The 17,480-nt window shown below is 45.1% G+C and overlaps 1 protein-coding gene across 1 annotated transcript; it reads left to right on the plus strand.

The window, feature by feature from the left end:
- The first annotated feature begins 1,304 nt into the window (after nucleotides 1-1,304).
- Nucleotides 1,305-10,441, plus strand: TRIM15 (tripartite motif containing 15). Its single transcript, XM_032140907.2, has 7 exons — nucleotides 1,305-1,815; nucleotides 4,926-5,021; nucleotides 6,052-6,282; nucleotides 6,993-7,015; nucleotides 8,247-8,362; nucleotides 8,722-8,754; nucleotides 9,579-10,441. Exons 1-7 carry the CDS (start codon nucleotides 1,435-1,437, stop codon nucleotides 10,094-10,096), a joined length of 1,398 nt encoding a protein of 465 aa, XP_031996798.1. The 5' UTR covers nucleotides 1,305-1,434; the 3' UTR covers nucleotides 10,097-10,441.
- Nucleotides 10,442-17,480: the final 7,039 nt, after the last annotated feature.

The raw sequence follows: 17,480 nt of genomic DNA on the forward strand, positions 1-17,480 counted from the left end.
CGGAGCTTGCCATGAGCAGAGATTGCGCTACTCCACTCCATCCTGGGCGACAGAGCGAGACTCCACACAAAAAAAAAAAAAAAAAAAAAGAAAGAAAAAGAAAAAAAGAAATCTGGTGTGTATTTTACATATACAGCATGCCGCCATTCAGACCGGCCACATTTCAGTGCTCAGTAGACACATGTGGCTGGTGGCTCCTGTATTGGACAAACTAGCTCCTGGGCTGCACTCATGGCAGGAAGAGCAGAGATTGGATGGGAAGGGGAGGTAATAAAGTGATTAGAGTAAAAAGGGAGCAACCACAAGGGGCTAGGCTGATCACTCAGTGGGAGAATGGGAGAAGGCCTGGTTTTATCCACAGATGTGTGCATGGGTGAAGGACCATGGCTGCTGATCTTGGTCTTGGCGTGGGGTGTGGGAGGACTGTAGGGCTTTAAGCCAGGAGACTGGGATCGTCCCTGACATGATACTTTCTAGCTCTGTAACCTTTGGAAAGTCACTTTACATTTGGAAAGTCAGTTTACATTTCTTTCTCTGTAAAATGAAGGTAATAATGTTTGCCTAGAGGGTTATTAAAATTGAATGTAGTAATATAAAAATACTAAACCCTAGATACATGTGGTTGAAACTGTTTATCTTTCTGACTAATCATTTTCTAATGTGTATCAACATAAGTCATTCGCATTATGGTTTCTTGCCTTCTCCCCGCTACAGTAAAAATAAATAAATAAATAAATAAATAAAATAGTCCAGTGTTACTCGAACCCCAAAGGGGACTGTGGTGGGTGGTGGGGGATTTGGGACCGTAGGAGGGGCCACCATGGGCAGATGTGGTGAGGGAGGAAAGGGGAGCAGAAGAGGGGACCCGATGAGCAATCCTTACCCCCTACCTGCAGTGTCGAAACAGCGCCCCGCCCACACACTTCCCGCAGAATCTCCCGAAGTCCACACCTTTCACTCCAGCCTGGACTTTGATGCTGTGGGCACGCCTCAGAGCCAGAAATTTATGGCTCCCACCTGCTCAACCTGACAGGAAGCGTCTGCTCCCCAGTTCTCCCCAGCCACTGTGGTCTACAGATTCCAGGAAACCCATCTCCCCGTGACCTCATGGTGTGCTCTGTTCTCCACCCTAGGGACCAGAAGGAGCCAGGAGTAAAGAACTGTCTTACTTGGCCGCCACTGGGAAATTCTGGGTAATTCGAGACGCCCTGGAATTTGGACCCACTCCGCTGATAGGTGGTGGCCAGGGTTCTAGGGAACAAAAGAGGCGGAGCCAGGTGGCTTCCCTGTGCTGGCATTCCTGCCTCTCTCTCTCTCTCAGCCCTGCAGCCCTTTCCCTCTGCGATTCATATAAGTGTGACTCGATTTCAGGGAAAGGGAATTCGCGTGGGCTGAGAAGGAGGCCGGAGTGGACGGGCTGGGGAAGGCACCGTGATGCCCGCAACCCCGTCCCTGAAGGTGGTCCATGAGCTGCCTGCCTGTACCCTCTGTGCGGGGCCGCTGGAGGATGCGGTGACCGTTCCCTGTGGACACACCTTCTGCCGGCTCTGCCTCCCCGCGCTCTCCCAGATGGGGGCCCAGCCCTCGGGCAAGATCCTGCTCTGCCCGCTCTGCCAAGAGGAGGAGCAGGCAGAGACTCCCATGGCCCCTGTGCCCCTGGGCCCGCTGGGAGAGACTTACTGCGAGGAGCACGGCGAGAAGATCTACTTCTTCTGCGAGAACGATGCCGAGTTCCTCTGTGTGTTCTGCAGGGAGGGTCCCACGCACCAGGCGCACACCGTGGGGTTCCTGGACGAGGCCATTCAGCCCTACCGGGTAAGAGGTGTGGCTTTACCTAGGGCCTGTTTGGGGCAGAATGATGTCCTGTTATGAGCGGAGGAAATCGGGTGGGGATCTGGATGAAAGGCTTCCACATCAGGGAACCCTAAGGTTACAGGGACTTTCGAGGCATTCCCAGATTGAAGGCAGATAGGGCTCCACTTGGATGTATGGTAGTTTCTGGTCTGGGGGGAAGGGAACTTCAGCTCCAGCTCTCAGAGGACCCCACAGAGATGGAGTGCAAAGAACTGTAGCCTTGGCTTCACTCACTATGGAAAGAAAGCCCCAGTGCCGAGTGGGATCTTCTGCAGATTATGGGCAGGGTAAACTTGTTGTCCCAGGATCCAGACTGGAAATGGGATTTATAGGGCCCTGACTGCCAGGGCGCAGAGGGGAGGGAGGAGCTGGGAAGGGGAACCTGCTAGCACTGCTCTTCTTCTTGAGAAAGGGAGGGTGGCAGTAGTCCAGAATTGTGAGAATTCCCCATCTGGCCTTGGGGCACTTTCCTGTCAGCCTCTCCGGTCTCTCTCTTGTCATCCAGTCACCAGGTCTGGAAGTGGTTTCCTTAGAAACATCTCCCAAATCTTTAATTCTGCCTTATCCTCACAGCCAGGTTCTCCCTATCTCTTGCTCAGACTTTGCAGTCTCCATGGCATTCCTTGTCTCCATTCTCACCCTTTCCAGTCACCTTCCAATCTGCTGGGAGACAGATCCTCCTAAAACACAAAGTCACTCATCTGCTCAAAATCCTCCCATGTATCCCTAGTGCCCAAAGAAAGTCCAACGTCTTTAGCAAGACATTCAAGGTCCTTTGCAGTCGGGATCCTTCCTCCCTATCCGGCCTCATCGCTCAGCCGCCCTCCTCAAGGCACCACGTGTCTGGCCAGACTGAGTTGCTCTTGCTGTTTTTTCCTGAGTTGTCTTATTCATTCCTGCTTCCAATACTTTTTGCGCATAGTCTCTTCCTCCTAGAATACTCTTCTCCCATCCTCCCACCTCTCTCTCTTTTTAAGTATACAATTCAGGGGCATTAAGTCCTTTTCTTTTTTTTCTTCATTACACTTTAAGTTCTGGGATACATGCGCAGAATGTGCAGGTTTGTTACATAGGTATATACATGCCATGGGGGTTTGCTGCACCCATCAACCCGTCATCTACATTAGGTATTTCTCCTAATGCTATCCCTCCCCTAGCCCCCCATGCCCTGACATGCCCTGATGTGTGATGTTCCCCTCCCTGTGTCCATGTGTTCTCATTGCTCAACTCCCACTTATGAGTAAGAACATGCGGTGTTTGGTTTTCTGTTCTTGTGTTAGTTTGCTGAGAATGATGGTTTCCAGCTTCATCCATATCCCTGCAAAGGACATGGACTCATCCTTTTTTATGCCTGTATAGTATTCCATGGTGTATATGTGCCACATTGTCTTTATCTAGTCTATAATTGATGGGCATTTGGGTTGGTTCCAAGTCTTTGCTATTGTGAACAGTGCTGCAATAAACATGTGTGTGCATGTGTCTTTATAGTAGAATAATTTATAATACTTTGGGTATACACCCAGTAATGGGATTGCCGGGTAAAATGGTATTTCTCGTTCTAGATTCTTGAGGAATCACCACACTGTCTTCCACAATGGTTGAACTAATTTACACTCCCACCAACAGTGTAAAAGCGTTCCTATTTCTCCACATCATCTCCAGCATCTGTTATTTCCTGACTTTTTAATGATCACCATTCTAACTGGCATGAGATGGTATCTCATTGTGGTTTTGATTTGCATTTCTCTAGTGACCAGTGACGATGAGCTTCTTTTCATATGTTTGTTGGCTGCATAAATGTCTTCTTTTGGGAAGTGTCTGTTCATATCCTTCACTACTTTTTGATGGGGTTGTTTATTTTTTTCTTGTCAATTTGTTTAAGTTCTTTGTAGATTTTGGATATTAGCCCTTTGTCAGATGGTTAGATTGCAAAATTTTTCTCTCATTCTGTAGGTTGCCTGTTCACTCTGATGATGGTTTCTTTTGCTGTGCAGAAGCTCTTTCATTTAATTAGATCCATTTGTCAATTTTGGCTTTTGTTGCCATTGCTTTTGGTGTTTTAGTCATGAAGTCTTTGCCCATGCCTATGTCCTGAATGGTATTGCCTAGGTTTTCTTCTAGGGTTTTTATGGTTTTAGGTCTTACGTTTAAGTCTTTAATCCATCTTGAGTTAATTTTTATATCAGGTGTAAGGAAGGAGTCCAGTTTCAGTTTTTTGCATATGGCTAGCCAGTTTTCCCAGCACCATTTATTAAATAGGGAATCCTTTCTCCATTGCTTGTTTTTGTCAGGTTTGTCAAAGATCAGATAGTTGTAGATGTGTGGCATTATTTCTGAGGCCCCTGTTCTGTTCTATATATCTGTTTTGGTACCAGTACCATGCTGTTTTGGTTACTGTAGCCTTGTAGTACAGTTTGAAGTCGGGTAGCATGATGCCTCCAGCTTTGTTCTTTTTGCTTAAGATTGTCTTGGCTATCTGGGCTCTTTTTTGGTTCCACATGAAATATAAAGTAGTTTTTTCTAATTCTATGAAGAAAGTCAGTGGTAGCTTGATGGGGATAACACTGAATCTATAAATTACTTTGGGAAGTATGGCCATTTTCACAATATTTGATTCTTCCTATCCATGAGCATGGAATGTTTTTCCATTTGTTTGTGTCCTCTTCGATTTCCTTGAGCAGTGGTTTGTAGTTCTCCTTGAAGAGGTCCTTCACATTTGTGGGCACTAAGTCCTTTTCTCTCCCTCTCTATTCAACTGGAAATTTACCTTTCAAGGCACATTGTAAATGTTTTCTGCTTTCCAAACCTTCCCTTAGGCCTACAGGCAGAGCTGACGTCTGTGTTCCTACCTCACTGTGTGTACCCCTGGACTATCGCATTTATCTATCTGTATTTTAATCACTTAACGTTGACTTCTTCCTGAGATAGTGATCTCTTTAGGGACAAGGACTGGGCCTTTTCCACCTTTGAATCCCTCAGCACTCAACAGTGTGCCGAGGATGTGACAGTTAATAATTGTGAGTTGAATTATCAATTCAGTCACCTCTATCCACCCATTCTTCTCCCCACAGGATCGTCTCAGGAGTCGATTGGAAGCTCTGAGCATGGAGAGAGATGAGATTGAGGATGTAAAGTGTCGAGAAGACCAGAAGCTTCAAGTGCTACTGGTACAGGCCACGTCACTGGCTACCTTTTCCTTTGAAGGTTTTCTGAAGAGACTCTGGGGAAACCTGTTGGCTGGTATCTGTTTTCTGGCTGAAAAAAGCTGACAAACTATTCTCATTCACCTTCCTGTGGCTGCACAAAGGCATTTGGGATCTCAGACCATGAGCACTAGAAGCGGTTCTGATGTCTTGCAATCCAAGATCCATCTTGTATATCACATTTTACAGAGCAGAAAACTTAGGTCCAGAAAAGCAATGCTCCCAGGGCCACATAGCAAAGCCCAAGTTCATGATGAACCTGGATCTCTTGACCCTTAATTCATTGTTCTTTCCATCCTAGTCTGTCTGCCTGAACACACCACCTTCAGATGGGAAGCTTGGGGTCAGAAAATATATATTAGTGTCAGGATTCTAGTCCGGACCACAGGCTGACCTTGAGGACAGTAGGCTAATGGTGTGGCTACACCTGGCTCCCTCATGCCTCTTTTTTCATGCTATAAATTTATGCAGGAATCGCAGTGTGGGGATTTCTGGTACCTTGACCAAGGAGACAGTGTGGGGACAAAACAACCTCTCCACCATCCCTCAGCTCTCATCAAAGTATACCCTGTAGTTGGTGATTTCCATGGCTAAAACCAAAATTATACACTCTCCCACTAAGTTGTGTTGACTCCAATCACAACTTCCTTTTGCCTCTAAGAAATGACTACAGTCTTCCCCACCTAACTCTAAGAAGGCATAGTAGGGTTACGATGGTATTGTAGTTGTGGAAATATTTTTGAAAAGTTCAACATCATTCTGAGAGCATATTGTAGCATTATTATTAGAATCTCTAGCTAAGACAATAGCATAGCCCTCATCATTGGTAAGTTCATCCTGAGAGCTATCTACTTCTAGGCATATTAGTAAATGGAATAAGTCTTGAAACCAGTTACTCCCTATCCCTGTTAATCAATAATAAGTAAATAGATTATCATCCTGGAAGCTATCTCTGAGCCCCTTCCTAACCATGTCTGCCTTTTATCCCTTGCAGACTCAGATTGAAAGCAAGAAGCATCAGGTGGAAACAGCTTTTGAGAGGCTGCAGCAGGAGCTGGAGCAACAGCAGTGTCTCCTGCTGGCCAGGCTGAGGGAGCTGGAGCAGCAGATTTGGAAGGAGAGGGATGAATATATCACAAAGGTCTCTGAGGAAGTCACCCGGCTTGGAGCCCAGGTCAAGGAGCTGGAGGAGAAGTGTCAGCAGCCAGCAAGTGAGCTTCTACAAGTGAGAAACACCTCACCACTTTGTGGGATAGGAGAGGGACTCCACGGGGAAGGGGGTGGGCACCATGCTGTGGGCTGGAGAGAGGCAGGAAAGGGAAGTGGAGAGAGGTTAAGGGGGCGCAGACCCAGAGGGGCTGGAGACTTGCCCAAGTCATACACTGTGGTCATGTTAAGGGCTTTAGGGTCGGAAAGTCTTGGATTTGAATGTTGGCTCTTCCAATTGTGTGACTTGAGTGAGTCTCTTAACCTCTCTAAACATGGGAACAACAATAGCACCTCCCTCATAAAGTTGTTGCAGAATTATAAGAAACAATCCATACAAAATGCTTGGCATGGTTCCTGGTATACAGAAAGAACTCAATAACTGGTGTCTGCTATGGTTATGAATATGTGATCCTGGCTCACATCAGGTCCAACTGATAACTGAAGGCAGGCCCCTGCTCTCTACCACCTCCTAATCCTTGCAGACACAACCCACCCCCAAGATAAGGCTGAAACAGGGAAACCAGCACAAATGAACTGACTACAGAAACCCAAATTAGTAAGAAAACATGATGTGAAAGAACAATCTAATGAGTAGGTAATTAAACAGGACAACTCTCTGCAGAAGGAGAGTTTTGAGCTCATATTTTAAAGGCAAAAGGATGTACACAATCCCTGACAGGAAGGACTCATGGAAACTAAATGTATGTTCTTGTCTTTCTTTTGTAGGACGTCAGAGTCAACCAGAGCAGGTAGGGCCCACTCCCCAGTCCTGCCTCCTTTTACTCAACATCAAGACTGAAGGGGAAGGGGTAGGGGCACTTACTGCCACCCACTTTGCCAGGAAAGCAAAGGCACTCTGGCAGACACACTGTCTCATTCAACCGTGCACAAAGAGTCCAAACTTACTAAAGATTTGCGTTCTAAAGGTTCATTTTTAAATTGATTGGTTGGTATTGGGGACATATTTTTTCCCCTAGAAGTGAAGTTATAAATAATAATCATGTTTTTAGGTTGATCCAGGAACATTTATTTAATCTATGAAATTATTAGTACTTGAGTCTGTATCTAACACCATTTAAAATGTAATTTAAAGGGGAAATACTTTTTGTAGACTATGATAAGCATGGAAACTGGGAATACCAGCCTGTTCTTTCATTCATTCATTTTTTACACACATCTCTGGTTTCCTTCAGAATTTTCTAATGCTACTGTAAAAGGACAGCCACCAGGAGCCAGAGGCATTGTAAATGCATGGCCCTTTCCTTTTCTGTCTGCTATAAGCATTAGCAGTCTGCACTAAGATGAGGAGAGGTGTAGTGACTAGGGAACACTTGTCACGTGCTTTGTGCCTATTCCCGTGCAGGGAGGAGAAACCCAGGGTCCATGAATCAGGAAGTGTCTCCAAACATGCTTTTCAAAGAGCGTTAGAGGTTTAGATCTAGAAGGGCTTGGAGGTCTTCCAGTCTGAAGAAGAAACTGAGACCCGGGGGTGAAGAGTCTTCAAGGTAATGCAGCAAGTGTCTAATGAGGACTGAGCTGGGACCAGAATCAGGAGTTTTTTTCATTACAATATATATTTTCGTTTATCCTTTTTTTTCTTCCCTTCTAGCCTCTTTTCCTTTACAAATAGCAGCATACACAAGGGTAGTTTAAGGCTGTTTTCAAATGGTACCCTGTTGCCCTCTAGAGACCAAAAGGGGTAATGATCTCTGTCCTTTAGCCCCTACAGAACCATTCTCCTAAAGGGGCTTACCTCCAATTCTTGAGAAGTAATTATCGTTAGTTCCTCTTAGGTTTAACTGAAATACCTACTACTTTAGTAACTATATATTTCCAGCAAAAGTAAAGAAATGATACTCAATCTGATTATTCACCACAGATGCCAAGATCATTCTTTAGTCTGATTTTAGCCTCACTTGGTCTCACCTGCACATTTGTTTTTGGAATTTGGACCTAACTGGTTACCAAACCTGTCTGCAGGTGTGAGATGAAGACTTTTGTGAGTCCTGAGGCCATTTCTCCTGACCTTGTCAAGAAGATCCGTGATTTCCACAGGAAAATACTCACCCTCCCAGAGATGATGAAGGTGTTCTCAGGTAAAGGGGAAGGAGCTGCAGTTTTCCCCAGTCCCGTTAGCTGTCCTCCTGCCTTCCACCCATCTCTATCCTTCTCTGCCATCGAAATCTGGCTCAAGACATCTTCCCTCCCCAGAGCCTTCCCTTAGTGATCTCAGTTTATTCAGGGGCACCATTCCCAGAGCATCTCCTCCACTCCCTAAGGACAGGTGTGGGACTGAGAGTCCAGGAGGGTGAAGACCCTTCTCCTCCACTAGACCACAGCAGAAGCTGAGTCTTCTGTCCTCATCTTCACATTGTACTCAAGACACCTTGCCCCTGGGGGTGCCTATAAGAAGTAATAAGTCACAGATCTCTCTTTCTATTTCTGCTTCCCCCAGAAAACTTGGCGCATCATCTGGAAATAGATTCAGGTAAACAGCTTGGGATTTGGGGAGTCATTCTTCCATTCACCTATTCAATCCATGGCAGCAAACAGAGCAATAAAATGCATGAATTCTGGAGCTTGATTGCTTGAGTTCTCGATTCCAGCTCTTGCTAACTCTGAGACACTGGGCAAGTTATTAAGCCTCTGTCCCACAATATTTTCTTCATCAGTAAAATGAAAAAAAAAAGTACTGTACCTGTCCCATAAGTAGCTGTGAGGACAAAATAAATTAATACATGCAAAGAGCTTAGTATATTACCTGACTCATAGTAAGTGCTCAATTAATGTAATCTACTTGTATAGCTATTACTCGTTGAAAAATACTTATCAAGCCCTAGTTTTTTGGGCAGCATTGTGCTGGACTCTTTATTGATTTGAACAAATAATGTGCAATTTTAAAAAAATCACATTTATTTTTAAATTGGTGCTTAATTTAGAAGTTGTTTCCATAAGCATCATCTCACTCACTCTGGTATAGATAAGTGCTTTTCAAACTTAATATGCAGAAAGGTCTCCTAGGGATCCTGTTAAAGTGCAGTTTCTGATTCAGTAGTGTGGGATGGGGCCCAGTATTCTGCATTTCTAACAAACTCCCAGGCGGTGAGGATGCTGCTGGTCCCTCCTCCTGCACTTTGAGAAGCAAATCCTTACAGCACCACTCGCTGATTAGGTAGAAGGGCGGTTCAGAGAAGTGGCCCAATGTCAGGCTGCCCAAGTCCGGTACTCCTTCTGCCTCCCACGCGCGTTGCCTGCTCTAGGAACATCTGTGGTTGCCGCCCGCTGTTGATGTCTGCGCTCTCCTCCCTCTAGGGGTCATCACTCTGGACCCTCAGACCGCCAGCCGGAGCCTGGTTCTCTCGGAAGACAGGAAGTCAGTGAGGTACACCCGGCAGAAGAAGAACCTGCCAGACAGCCCGCTGCGCTTCGACGGCCTCCCGGCCGTTCTGGGCTTCCCGGGCTTCTCCTCCGGGCGCCACCGCTGGCAGGTTGACCTGCAGCTGGGCGACGGCGGCGGCTGCACGGTGGGGGTGGCCGGGGAGGGGGTGAGGAGGAAGGGGGAGATGGGCCTCAGCGCCGAGGACGGCGTCTGGGCCGTGATCATCTCGCACCAGCAGTGCTGGGCCAGCACCTCCCCGGGCACCGACCTGCCGCTGAGCGAGATCCCGCGCGGCGTGAGCGTCGCCCTGGACTACGAGGCGGGGCGGGTGACCCTCCACAACGCCCAGACCCAGGAGCCCATCTTCACCTTCACTGCCTCTTTCTCCGGCAAAGTCTTCCCTTTCTTTGCCGTCTGGAAGAAAGGTTCCTGCCTTACGCTGAAAGGCTGAAGTGGGGCGCGCGAACGGCGGCGAAGCGGAGACGGCGGCTCCCTGGGATCCAGCTCCGCCCCTGGCCAGCGCGCGGCCCGGGGGCTCCCTGTGCCCGCGTGAGGCGAGAGGGCAGGGGACTTGAGTCTCGAACAGCGGTCGTTTCTAGTTTATTTATCTTAGGCCCTCAGCTTCCTGACGTCCTGAGCCTCCCTGTGACGCTCCGGCCTTCTCTGCACCTCCGAGTGCAGAAGCACAGGCGGCTTCGGCTGTGCCTAGGGCAACAGCCAACCTAGGAGCCAGCGGGCTTTCGGGGAAAAAAAAGAAAAAGACATCTAAAATAAAATGTTTAAACTTGTTTCAAAATAATCATCGTGGGAAAAACCAGGGTTTTGCTGGACTTGCACTAATTTATACAGTTAACTTCGTACTTTGACACACACCTGAAGGTGCCTCCACCTTTGTAGGGCTTAGGGCCTCTTCATCAGCCCTGGGTGGACCCCAGGGCCCCTTCCTTTCCCTTCCCTTCTGGTCATTTCTCTAGACTTGTAGAGAATGTCCTAAGAAAGTGTGACTCACAGACCTCTGGATTCCATGTGTCCAATTAGCGCTGATGGGACCTGGAGGAAAGGCTTAAATCCAATGGAATCTGCCTGTGTTGGCAATTTAGGGCCGAGATGGCTCGAGGGAGTAGATGCAGAGAGGAAGGGTGCTGATCCGTCCGTGACCAAGACACAGTCCTGTCCCTTCTTTTAGTCAGGACACCCCTGATGACAGACAGTGGGACAATCACCAGGCCCCACTGTTTAATAAAATGAGGCTTTTGCTCAGGTCTAACTAACCTCTCAAATATTTGTTATTATTGCAGTTATTATTTGGACACAGAAACAGACCACAGGTTAAAATAACTTTACAAAGCAACGTATGAATCCCTATACAAGTGATGGTTCCCCCCACCCCTTCTCCTCTCAAGTTGAGCACTCACATCCTTACCCTTCCACCCCAACCTCTGAAAAAAATCTGCCTTCAACTCCAATCCAGGTTCCCTGTAGTGTAAGACGATACTCTATGTACAAGAACACTTTAGGGTCAGCATGGTGGCTCACGCCAGTAATCCCAACACTTTGGGAGGCTGAGGCGGGTGGATCACTTAAGGTCAGGAGTTCAAGACCAGCCTGGACAATACGGTGAAATCTGTCTCTATTAAAAATAAAAAAATTAGCTGAGCGTGATGGCGGGCACCTGTAATCCCAGCTACTCAGGAGGCTGAGGCAGGAGAATCACTTAAACCAGGGAGGCAGAGGTTGCAGTGAGCTAAGATCGAGCCACTGCATTCCAGCCCAAGTGACAGAGTGAGACTGCATCTCAAAAAAAAAAAAAAAAAAAAAACCAAGCTGGGCACCGTGGCTCAGGCCGGTAGGCCAAGACAGGTGGATCACCTGAGGTCAGGAGTTTGAGACCAGCCTGGCCAACATGGTGAAACCCTATCTCTACTAAACATACAAAAATTAGCTGGGTGTGGTGGCAGATCAGCTACTTGGGAGGCTGAGGCAGGGGAATCACTTCAACCCGGGAGGCAGAGCTTGCAGTGAGCTGAGATCGTGCCACTGCACTCTAGCCTGGGTGACAGAGTGAGACTCCGTCTCCAAGAAACAAACAAACAAAACAAAGAACATCTTCATTATTGCATAAGCCCTGCTCCTAAAGCATGGGTCAGATGTTTTAAAGGCACTCAAAGAGTTTGGACCATATGTGAATTTTATTTAAAAATTGTAACATGAATCATTGTGATGTGAATAATTAACCCTAACTTGACTGCTGGGCAAATAGAGGTTCTTGATATAAAAGAAACCAGACAATGTGGGGTTTCTTCTGCCCCCCAGCGTGGTGAGCAGAGCCATCCTTGTCTGACCCAAGTGGCTTGGTAGTCCAACCTAGCAGTAGTAGTAGTGGTAGTGGTAGTAGTATTGCCCAATACTTATTATAAAAGTTGTATATGCTCATGGTTAAGAAAATTCAAACATTTTCAAAGTGTATAGATAAAAACCTCTTTCCCCACCCACTCAACACTTCCCCTTGCCACTTCCCATAGTTAATCATTGGTATCAATTTTTTGTGTATCCTGCAAGTTTTGAATACAAATATATATTGCTTTCTCTTTTTTTACATAAATTAGATTATGCCATAAATATTCTTTGCAACCCCTCCAAAAGAAAAACTATGTGCAACACATGCTAGTTGTAACATTGGTCAAACATTACACAAGGCTATAAAGTTAAAAAAATTTGTTTTAATTACATCTTCATTTGAGCCTTACAAGAAGCCTGTGAAATACATAAGACCTATTTTGTTTTTCTCATTTGGTGGTTGAGAAAACTGGCACGCAGTTAAATGAACTTGTCTAACAAGTTTCACAGCTGGTCCTTGTGACCGGCTGAAGTAGAATCTACCCATCCTGGAGCTCAGTGCAGTCACCTTTCCGCCACACTCAGACTTCTAAAACAGACACATCCCAATGGGGCTTTGTTTCATTTGCTACCCATTGAATTCATGTTTTAGACAGACAGGGCATTTTTGGTTCCGTATGAAACAGAAAAAAAAAAAAAAAAAGAACCGATGAACCACAAGCACACTGTATTTCCAAGTCTCTGGTACTTCTAATTTTAGAGTGGTCCAGATCATTGAAAAGTGTGGATATGCACATTTGGAGGCTTTGTGCCTATATTAATAAATTGTTCTGCATAAGAAAGGAAAGAGAAATTTAGAAGCCAAAAGAAATTTGGGAGTGGCTAAGACCTCAGGGTGAGGACTGAGAGCTGCCTGAAGGAAAAGCAGAGGAAAATGATTCATTTGGTGGTCCAGCTGGAGCCGCAGGATGGCTGTGTTCCTGTGTTTGTGATGTAAAACTGTCCTCTATCTCCCCTACAGGATCCTCCGCACAACCTATCTTGCCCCTAATGCTTTTTTAAGTGTTCCTGAGTTCCAAGTGCTGAGTTCTGTCCACTACTGGGCAGGGGGCAAAGAGACCCCACAAAAGAACTGCTAGGCTGCTGGACTATGTGAGGAGCAGTCACACTGAGGTGCCTCAGAGAACCGGAGGGGTTATTGTAAGGACTAAGGTGGGACCTATAAGGGAATGTCTCTGGAGCCCAGGAACCGTGATGACAGTGAGCTGGTTGTAATGGGAACTAGAGCCTAGGCAGATGCATTGTCTCTCTGGTCAGCTTACTTTGCTCTGGATGTGGGGCCCATTCTCCTGTCTATAAGGAAGCTTCCTAGCTCTACTCATGGCCTTTATTTTCTCTTTCATTTTCAGTTCTTTCCTTCTTTCAGACTTCCAGTGTAGAGCGTTGACTCACTCATACCTCTCGGTTCTTGGAACACTATCATCATCAGTCCATGCAAGGTCTTCTGGTTTTATTTGTATTTTCTCCTCTTTCCCCAATTTTTATTCCCATTCTCCTCACTCCCATAGGCAGCTACTCCCTAATGTTTTTCTTCTTTAAAAAAATTTTCAACTTTTAAGTTCAGGGGTACATGTGCAAGATGTGCAAGTTTGTTACATAGGTAAAGGTGCGCCATAGTAGTCAGCTACACAGATCATCCTATCACCCAGGAATTAAGCCCAGCACCCATTAGCTATTCTTCCTGATCCTCTCCCTCCTCCCACCCCGCCCTCCAACAGGGCCCAGTGTGTGTTGTTCCCCCCGCCTCCCGCCATGTGTCCATATGTTCTCATTATTTAGATCCTACTTATAAGTGAAAACATGCTGTATTTGGTTTTCTGCTCCTACTTTAGTTTGCTAAGGATAACAACCTCCAGTTCCATTCACGTCCCTGCAAAGGACATGATCTCATCCCTTTTTATGGCTGTAAAATATTCCATGATATATGTGTACCACATTTTCTTTATCCAGTCTATCATTGATGGGCATTTAGTTTGATTTCATGTCTTTGCTATTGTGAATACTACTGCAATGAACATACATATGCAGGTGTCTTATAGAGAACGATTTCTATTCCTTTGGGTATATACCCAGTAATGAGATTGCTGGGTTGAATGGTATTTCTGCCTCTAGGTTTTTGAGGAATTGCCACACAGTCTTCCACAATGGTTGAACTAATTTACTCTCACACCAACAGTGTTAAAAGCATTCCTTTTTCTTCACGACCTTGCCAACATCTGTTGCTTTTTGACTTTTTCATAATAGCCATTTTGACTGGTGCGAGATAGTATCTCATTGTGGTTTTGATTTGATTTTCACCTATAACCATCTGATATTTGACAAACCTGACAAAAACTAGCAATGGAGAAAGAATTCCCCAAGCATTAAACAGAACCTAGTTGGGAGCAGAACAATTCTGTCTTATCTATTCTTTTTCTTATGTGTGATCAAGAAGTCTGTAGTCAAAGTCTGAAATTTGGGACAAGTCCAGCCCAGCACTCTAAGACAAAGATAACCAAGGTAGCAGAGCTCATACTCAGAATAACAGACGAAGGAAGGAGTGGGGCCAAGGGTGGACTCTCGTCATGGCCAATTTTCCCTGCATCTTTGGGGCTAGGTGTCCCTAGAATGCAAAGAGAAGTGCAGCTTCATTGTCTGGGGGCCAGAGTAGGGAATTAAAAAAAAAGAAAGGTGTATTCAAATTCACAGAGAAACAAAAAATACTAATGAAAATTGCTGTGCAGATTGCCTTTAATTTAAGATTGTGGAGCTATCACAGACACTGGATATTATCACAAATAATATCACCAGTGAATATTATTTGTAAATTTCCTGCCTCCCACTACACTCTTGTGTCTGGAAGACAGGAAGTAATTATTCTCATTATGACAATAAAGCCACTGCCACCAGAATCATGTCCTCACAGAAGCCTCTTTGTAGAGGAGTTCTGAGACTGGGCGAGTGCCCCCAAGAACTATGCAGAATTAACAGTAAATGCAAACAAGTCAAGATGTCCAGCTGTGTGAATGTGAAGACCTCTTCTAGTCTTGACTCTGCCAACGACTTTGACATTGAGAAAATTATCCCACTTCCTCAGGGCCTAAACAGACTGAGGATCCCTTCTAACTCTGAGATCTTGTGACTTAAACCCTAATCTCAAGGAGTTGTTCATCTAAGGGAGGGAGGGTGCTGCTTATACCCGCTAGGTATCACCTTGTTACTCATATGACTGGGGGCCAATTTCATATACTTTCTTACAGTTCTCATAGGAAAGAAACGACCTCCCACCTCTGTGCTCAGCAGTGAAAGCATGGGCTCTAGAAACAGGAAGCCCCTGGTTCAAATCCCAACATGTTTTAGTTGTGTGACCTTAGGGAGGTTTACTTAACTCTCTGAGCTTCCAGACTCCTGGTCTGAAAAGTGGCAACAAGTGCCTACCTGAGGACCATTATAAGGACTAAAAGAGATAATACATGTAAAAGCTCTTGGTGCATTGCCTGGCACAGCATAAGCAGTTAGTGAAGATGATGTGCTGGAAAGAACCTCAAAGTTGATGAGATCCAGACTTTTGCCTTTAGGCAAACATCTAATGGTGTCCACTTTACAGAGAGGGCAATTAAAACATAGGAAGTTTAAATAATGAGGAAAATAGATTATTTCATCCAATAAATGAGAGCTGGGAGAAAAGGCAATCTCTTTTTTTAAGGTTAAGAGTTCCCAGGTGCTAGGTGTTCCTCCAAGGCCTCCTTCTCTCATACTAGCGCATGTCCCAGGATCACATGATCTTCCTTGTTATGAAATCCTCTGGGGCAGATTCACAGGGCCACTGCAGAGTTGCTGCAGGGGTTTCGAGGGTTTGTATATTGAATTAAATTTACAGTTGATGAGCATACCTCATCACAAGCTTCACCACAATGTAAGCTCACCACCATGTTGACAACATGTTTCTGCCAGTGGCACTATGAGTTAAGTGGTTGGTTAAAATTTGTTTGTAGTTTTGCAAAGAAATAGCTAAGTACTGGTGACATGCTCAAGGAATTAAAACTTTTTTTTTTTAACTATACAAAAATTCTGAGTGGCTGTAAGAGTTGAGGCTGCAGTGAGCAAGTGTGATTTCTCTCTTACTCCAGACTCCATGCCTCAGGAATTAGGTTGACCGTCCTTGAACGGTCAGTGTATGACGCCTTGGACCAATAACAGACATGGAGTTACAACTGAGGTTGGCATAAATTCAGGACCGTGTGAGGACTGCATAGTCAGAGAAAGGATGGGTTAGGGGAGATCACTCTGTGACAGGGAGACAGGGAGGAAGATTTTCCTGAGAATCCTTCTGAGAAACAGGATCCTTGGCTGAGGGCATGCACAGAGTTTTGGTATATGGTATAGAAACCCCCCATCCCCTGCCCAAGCCAAACAATAAACATAAAATTGTATTGAACTGGTAGTATTGCACCTGGGTTCACTGGCAGAAGCTCTGCATGGATGTCCTCAGAAAGCCCTACTGAAGATGAGCTCAAAATAAATTATAAAAAACACATGAAGAAATGACCCCCTCTCCATCAGGAGACATAAATTTGGAGGAGTACAACCCCCAAAACCCCAACTATAGAACAATGTAAAAGAGACTAAAGTTTTTGAATGATTAAATAACTGAAATGAAAAAAAAAAAAGAACATGGAAATCTGGTGTAAAGAATCAACAAGATCTTCTACACATAAAAATATGGCAAATGAAACAAAATCTTATTGACTTGGCTAAACAACAAATTAAAGCAACTGCAGAGAGAGTTTTTGAATTCTGAAGAAATGAACCAAAATGCAGCACAGAGAAACAGGGAGAAGGAAAACAGAAGAAAAGTTAAGAGATTTGGAGAAATGGAATGTGAAGCTCCAAAATATGACTTATATGAGTTATGGGAGAAAAAAAGAAAGGAAATTGGGTGGAACAATAATTTAAGTGATTCTGCTATGGTCTGAATGTTTGTGTCCCCCAAAAATTTATATCCTGAAACCTAATCCTCAATGTGATGGTATTGTCAGAGGGATTTGAACCAGAGCGACTCCATCTTGAGTGAGAGCTAGGAAAATGAGGCTGGGACTTGCTGGGCTGCATTTCCAGAAAAGTATTCCTAGCCTCTAGCTGTTTATGGTTAAGGGAACAGATCGATAATGTTTACTAAACAGACCCAGACTTGAGGGTCCTAATATCCCAATATCTTGAAAACAAAGGCATTCCTAATTTTGCTTTAAAGATAATAATATTGATTATTGCAAAATCAGTAATTAAGAAAATTAATCCTTTATCACAAACCCTTGTAGCAGAGCACATCTCCCCATTATCTTTTTTTATCCTATATATGCAAGCATTGTACCTAGGGTGGACTCATTTCTCTTTTTACTTTCGGGAACACCCTACTCTGCCTGTGGAGTAGCTATTCTTTCTCCACTTTATTTTCTAAA

Source organism: Hylobates moloch, unplaced genomic scaffold (assembly GCF_009828535.3).
Source record: "Hylobates moloch isolate HMO894 unplaced genomic scaffold, HMol_V3 SCAFFOLD_20, whole genome shotgun sequence".
NCBI classification, from domain to species: Eukaryota; Metazoa; Chordata; class Mammalia; order Primates; family Hylobatidae; genus Hylobates; species Hylobates moloch.